This window comes from Erpetoichthys calabaricus, chromosome 1 (assembly GCF_900747795.2).
Source record: "Erpetoichthys calabaricus chromosome 1, fErpCal1.3, whole genome shotgun sequence".
Lineage (NCBI taxonomy): Eukaryota > Metazoa > Chordata > Cladistia > Polypteriformes > Polypteridae > Erpetoichthys > Erpetoichthys calabaricus.
Genome location: NC_041394.2, coordinates 327,776,970 through 327,783,980, shown reverse-complemented (window position 1 = coordinate 327,783,980; position 7,011 = coordinate 327,776,970). Strand labels below are relative to the sequence as shown.

The 7,011-nt window shown below is 37.8% G+C and overlaps 1 protein-coding gene across 2 annotated transcripts in view; it reads left to right on the top strand.

Annotated features, from left to right (window-relative positions):
* LOC114663586 (zinc finger protein OZF-like) overlaps positions 1 to 2,599 on the top strand; it is a 52,123-nt gene extending 49,524 nt beyond the window's left edge. The window contains exon 3 of one of the 2 annotated variants that reach the window (XM_051925891.1): positions 137 to 2,599. In XM_051925891.1, coding sequence (XP_051781851.1) covers positions 137 to 1,077 — 941 coding nt within the window. In that variant the 3' untranslated portion in view covers positions 1,078 to 2,599. The other variant, XM_028817454.2, reaches the window with a different exon arrangement.
* The last annotated feature ends 4,412 nt before the right edge of the window (positions 2,600 to 7,011 follow it).

Here is a 7,011-nt window from a genome sequence, read left to right as displayed (position 1 = left end):
TCTCTGGCTATTTTGAAACCAACAGTAATAGAAGCCACTAATACACAACGAGCACAAGATATGAATCCAATGTCTTTTGGCAGTGAACATGGAGAAAGTTTTAAAAGCAAATCCAAACTTAACAATTATCACAGGAGGAAGAAGCCACACTCCTGTTCTGAATGTGGCAAATGGTTCACATTTAAAAGCCATCTCAAAGTGCACACAAGATTTCACACTGGAGAGAAGCCATACTGCTGTTCTGAATGCGAAAAAACATACTCTACCAAGAGCAGTCTTCGAAAACACACAAGAATTCACACTGGAGAGAAGCCATATTGCTGTTCTGAATGCGACAAACGATTCTCCTCCAACACCAGTCTCCGGACCCACAGAAGAATTCACTCAGGAGAGAAACCTCACTGCTGTTCTGAATGTGGCAAACAATTTTCACTTAAACGGCATCTTCAGAGACATGTAAGAATTCACACTGGGGAGAAACCCTATTCCTGCTCTGAATGTGGGAAACGATTCTCACGCAGTAGCAATCTTCAGAACCACACAAGGATTCACACGGGAGAGAAACCATATTGCTGTTCTGACTGTGGCAAACAATTTTCTTTTAGTAGCAGTTTCCAAAAACATGCTAGTATTCACACTGGTGAGAAGCCGTATTGTTGTTCTGAATGTGGAAAACATTTCTCCCGTAATGGCAATCTTCAGACACACTTAAGACTTCATACTGGAGAGAAACCATACTGCTGTTCTGACTGTGGCAAACAATTCTCCTTCAGGAGCAGTTTTCAGACCCACAGAAGGATCCACACTGGAGAGAAACCATACTCTTGTTCTGAATGTGGGAAACAATACTCCAATAGTAGCAATCTTAAGGTACATATACGAATTCACACAGGAGAGAAACCATACAGTTGCTCTGAATGTGGCAAGCAATTTTCTGACAGTAGCCATTTTCAAACTCACATACGAATTCACACTGGAGAGAAACCGTATTTCTGCTCTGAATGTGGAAAAACTTTCTCACGCAGCAGCAGTCTTCAGGAACACAAAAAAATTCACACTGGTGAGAAACAACACTAGCAGCGCAAAAAATCACTCCACAAAAACAAGCTCACTTCAAGACTCAAGAGTGAGGTATACTCCTGTCCTGAAAGTAAGCAAACTAAACCATTGGTGAGAAATTTCAGAGAATAGTAATACAACAACAGGTCACAAGCAATGAGGGAACTAAACCTTACAGATGAATCAGCCCCTGAGAGAAAACACTTAGAAAAAGTCTGGCTAATTGAAGTACCAGTCCCAGAGTCTAGTCAGTCCTAAGAATTATGGCAATTACCAGGAAATTTAATCAGGGACCTGGCAGATGTGAAACAAAACCACCTAAAGATACATCAAAAAGAATGTCTACAAAGGGTTAAGCTAGAAATGTTAAGAGTGAGAACAACAAGGTAAAGACGACAGGACAGAGAGTGAATAAAACGTCTGAAGTAAGAAATTAGAGTGATGAGACATTTTTACGCAATTCTTATGTTAGGTTATGCAATTGAAGATTCTTAAAAATGCTTTGCTGCTACTAACCAGGTTTAACAGATCAAGTTAATTTATTTACTTCCTCCTATACCCTTTATAATAAGAAGTAATGGCAGAAAAGTGGTTAATGCCGTGGTCTTTTGGTTCCAGTTTTTTCCTCCATTTTCAAGCAGGTGCAGATTATGTTAATCAACTACTCAAACCTGGCCTGGCATGCACAAGCTTGGGTGATGGCATTGGCGTGTCCTGTGATGAACTGTGACTCTGTACAGTATTCACGCTTCATCTGTGGGGTAGATTATGGACTCCCACCATGATGAACTAGCTTAAGTGAGTGGACATTATAATGATTCTTATTGTAACTGCTGAGTGCTGGAATAAATAAGAGAATTTTTAAAAAATTATTATGGCATCAAAGTTACTTTTTTGGTCCACCTGAGCAAGTAATAGTCTAAGGGTTTATGTGAAGAAAATCAGGGTTTACAGATACAGCTAGCAAGAGAGAAGCTTCAGACTACTTTGGGTAATCATACCCAGGAGGCCAAGTAAGCACTATGGCCTTGTACTAGATAGTATACACTAAACATGCAAGTGACTGAAGACACATTCGTCATGCATTCTCAAGACCTATAAAAACCACCGTGCTAATGTATATATGGTGGAGAGAAAAAGGTTCTCCAACCAGGATTCACTCTGGGGAACGGCAAACACCACAAAGCTGAGAGACAGCTGGCCATTGAACATGGGGCCCCTTCGTAGTTAGCTGTCTGACCGGCCACTGACTGAGAGAGTGGAGTGGAGTGGAGTGTACGTTCGGCTTAGCTGTCTGAGCTGGGCTGCTTATAAACCTGAGGTTCAGAGGTTGCTTCCCATCTCTGAAGTCTCAGGGAGGATAGCAGCTGAGAGAGGAGTAATAGACTGAGCAGAGACCTGTGGAGAGGTGTGTGGGGGGTTAAAATAAATAAATTGTGTGTCTCAAGACAAGCGCACCAAATGTGGGTACTGAACATTTACAATATATTAACTTTATATAATACTGGCATTATGAAAAAATATTGTTATACAGTATGTGGTAAATATAACCAGTCCTATTTACAGTAATTAAATGTAGTAAGAAGTCAAGCAAAATGACCCCTTTTATTGGCTACCTAAAAAGATGACAATATGCAAGCTTTCGAGGCAACACAGGCCCCTTCTTCAGGCAAGATGTAATCAATTACAATTACAAATTACAAACTGCATGAAGAAGGGGCCCGAGTTGTCTCGAAATCCTGCATATTGTAATCTTTTTAGGTAGCCAATAAAAGGGGTCATTTTGCTTGACTTCTCACTACATGCATAATGGCTGATATGTTACAGCAACCTAGTACTACAGTAATTAAATGGAAAGGAAAGACTTCAGTGTCAAACGTTTAAAGGTTTAAATATTTAAAGGTAGGCAGACATAGTGGAGAATACTTTGGACTTCAAACCCTGAGATCATAGGTTCAAACTCTGCTGCTGACACTGTGAGACCCTGAGCACCTGCCTGGGTTCCAATTGGAAACTTAATCAATTTTATTATAAATGTTGTAAGCAAGGTTATTATAGTTAACGAAAACTAAAATCAAAACTGAAACTATTATTAAAGAAACATTTTCACAAACTGAAATAAAATAATTAACAAAACCTAAATGAAAAACTAAAACTAAACGAAACTATTAAAGTTGCTGGAAAGACTAACTGAAATAAAATAATAATTTACTAAAATATTTTTAGTTTTCGTTTTTGAATGAATATTCTTGCCGTTAGACTTTAACCCTTGTAAGTTTTAACTCTAAAACAGAAAGTCATCCACCACAAGCCGCCCGCATATATTCATCCAGTGAACGGCGGCTGGTGAAGGAGGGCGGCTGTTCACACAGCATTTGCAGTGACAGAGCAAGCTGAGTGCGGGTGCGTAAAGTGTGAGAAATAGAAAGCAATTTGCGTGCCGCCTTTCCTTATGCTTGTTGTATATCAAGATGTAATTCAAACGGCTGAAATCAGAATGTGCTGGTCAACAAAACGTTTACCATATGGACAGAAAAATCACGAGTGAGTAACATTTCAGTTTATTTCTCAGGTGTCTGCTTTTTGTTGACAGCAATTCACCTGCCACTTCGCACAGGAGAAATCGTTTTTACTTTCTCATATACGAAGTATAGAGAAAGTATAGTAATCATGAAAAAATTCGACCTTGATATTTTGATGAATCTTGACATTATAGACTAACCAGTGTCCAACAATACTGTTTTTTGGAGTTGTGTGTGTGCGCGCGCGCGTGTGTGTGTGTAAACACTATAAAACTCAAAAATGCACTCAAAAATGGAACTAGATAGTTGGATGAAATTCAGTATGTGGTTGTTACACCACAATTATAGATCTGTATTAACTTTTGGGTCAAATCCATCACCCGGAAGTTGCACTTTACCTGAACACATACTCGATTTTTTTTTTAATTTATACAGCTGCAGAGTCCGATTTATTCAACTTTACTTTTATAATAATTGTTCAATATATTATTAATTGGATTTGTTGTTGATGGTTCCTTAATGTTCATAATATAAAAATGTAATCATTGTCTTGCGGTTTACTCCTCAAATATCCATCCCCATATCTGAGTATACAAGAAAGTCGAGGGGAGAGCACTCCCGGTTTTTGAAAATAAAACGGCACTGATCAAGAGACTGACTAGGTCATCATACAAGATCAGCATATTGTTGCTGACCAATCACTTTTGCTTTAAAAACATCGTTTAACAATGAAGCGATACAAACAAAGGTAGAGAGTCTGACAAGTGATGAAAAACTAAACATACTAATAGGTTTTTGTATTTGTTCCATATTTATTAATTTATCTTTTTTAGTTCCTATTCACAACTCAAAATACCTGATATTGATGAAAGTAATCCATTAGCAGAATTATATTTTAAAATATTTGTCTCCCTTTTTTCAATGTTTTTCTCTCTCTCAAAATAGATAGTTGAAATAATAAACAATTATTTTTGTTCTTAACATCAGAGTTATAATACATATTGCACACCAGGGATTTTTCCTGCCTTGCATACAAGCCTGCTGGGGTAGACTCCAGATTTCCTGCAGTCCTACTCTGGATAAACAGGTTTAGATAATGTATATGTTGTTCTTAATTTCAGACTCTGTCTCTGTTGTTTCATGCCTGTCTGTACTCTTATTACCTGCTCTTGCTCTGCTCATTATAGGTTTACTGTCCTTTATGTTGGGCTATTCAAGACTCACTGCCCCTGACCTTGACACTACATGCTAGTTGTTCTTTGTTTCCCTCAATACAGTTAGGTGGGATCTGCACATTCATTCAAGTCTAAGAGCCCTGCTCTTCCTAAGCCCCTGTGATTTTCATGAGAAAATATTTTAAAAATTATAAAATTGTGTAAAATTGTTCATATTCAGTGTCTAGTTTTGATTATGCTTGTTTTTATTAGACAAAAACAAAACCAGATAGTAAACCATGTAGTGTAGTAAGCTTCCACTAGCATTAAACTCATATCCAAATCTGTTAAGTGTACAGTTCTGTCTGATTGTGACACAAAACTAACTCTTTAGGCGCTCCATGCCATATTTACTAAAACTAAAACTGAAACTAATATATATATAATTAAAATAGAAATGTCTTTGTGAAATAAAAACTAAACTAAAACTAAAAATACACGATGAAGGAAAACTAAAACTAAACTGAATTTCCAAGTAAGGTCAAAAAAATATAGAAATAAAAACTAATATAAAAAGGCAAAACTATAATAACCTTGGTTGTAAGTCACCTTTGATAAAAGCGTCAACCAAATAAGTAAATGTAAAGGTTGGACTCTCCTGTGGTATTTTTTTTTTTTTAATATCCACAGGATAGATTAGCAGTCATGTAATAAAGAAAAGTTTAGAAATTGAAATTCTGAAATGGTGTCAGTGACATTTTTATAGGCTGTATAGAAATGAAAAGTAGAGACTGTAATTCAGCCAAAGGATGTAATAAATACTGAAGTCCTGCTAACGTTAGTTTTCTTGGCCTTCTTTGTTTCCATAATCTCTGACCAAATCAATTACTCCACCATCAACCTGATAACCTTTTAAAACACAAGTACTCATAAATAACCATTCAGCAAAACCATTTCACAGTTTGTCTTTTAAAGCTCATTAAGTTTAATTTGTTTATCATCTGCACCGAATGTTACAAATCTTCCTTACGTGTCTGTCAAATCTGCAACATTACCACAAATCTGGAAGACTTGAACTCCGTTTGTCTTTGACTCTTTCAGCCACTTCAGACCTGTAAGTCGTTGTACTGGTTATCTTCAATAAGAGTATCTCTCTATTTTGAGCACAGAAGTCAGCTCTAGAACTGAACTCACGTTTAGGTATTGCTGTACGATCAAATGAGGAAAATGACTGGCCAGTTACAATCTAGTCTTTGATGGATTATGTTTATTGTAGAGTTCAAGAATAAAAAAGAATTTACTTTTTGAACCCATTAAATTAATTGTCCAAGGTGCTGCCCTTTATTATTATTATTATTTTATTTGCCCTTGAGCTAGAAGCAAGAGCGGCATTTTGGATGGCAAGTAGGGTGACTGTCATAGGCCCCGTGCCTAAGAGGGCCCTGCTTTTGAGGCCTGTATGTCCCGTTCGAGTGGATTTGTCAAGTTATATTCTACAATTATATTTTGATAAAGTCTGCGTGTTATCTTTCAAAAATTTTGCTGAATACTGTAATGAGAAAATCTGGTGTGTTTTAACATCTGGTGTATGTTTATACAGCCCACACATACTGGTAAAAGCATCTGACGTAACCGGACCCACATGGGGTTGGTCAGCCCTAGGCCCTGCACACCCCGAAGGCCACCTCTGGCTAGAAGAAACACTTGGTCAGGCTTGGTATCTGAAAAAATCTGGATAATTACACCATCGGCGATAATGCATTGTGCAAAATGTCTAGCATTGCTGGGTACTCTGGGGTTTCAAGTTGTTCCTGATTGCATTTAGAAAAGGCCTCATTATATTTTATTAATCTTTAATGTGACTGCAGATGCTTTGGATACCATCAGCTTTCTAATGTGTCTTTTAAATCAGCAAAACTAAAATTAACCAGCAAGGGCCTTAATGAGTATGTGTGCTGTGCATCCTATAAAGGGTCATCTGATAAATCTTACTCTTCTCATCTTGCTTTTTAGACTGATACACAGATATTTGTCTCTGGGGAAAAATTATATCCTAATATCCATCCATCCATTTTCCAACCCGCTGAATCCGAACACAGGGTCACGTGGGTCTGCTGGAGCCAATCCCAGCCAACACAGGGCACAAGGCTGGAACCAAACCCGGGCAGGGTGCCAACCCACCGCAGGACACACACAAACACACCAAGCACACACTAGGGGTAATTTAGAATTGTCAATCCACCTAACCTGCATGTCTTTGGACTGTGAGAGGAAAC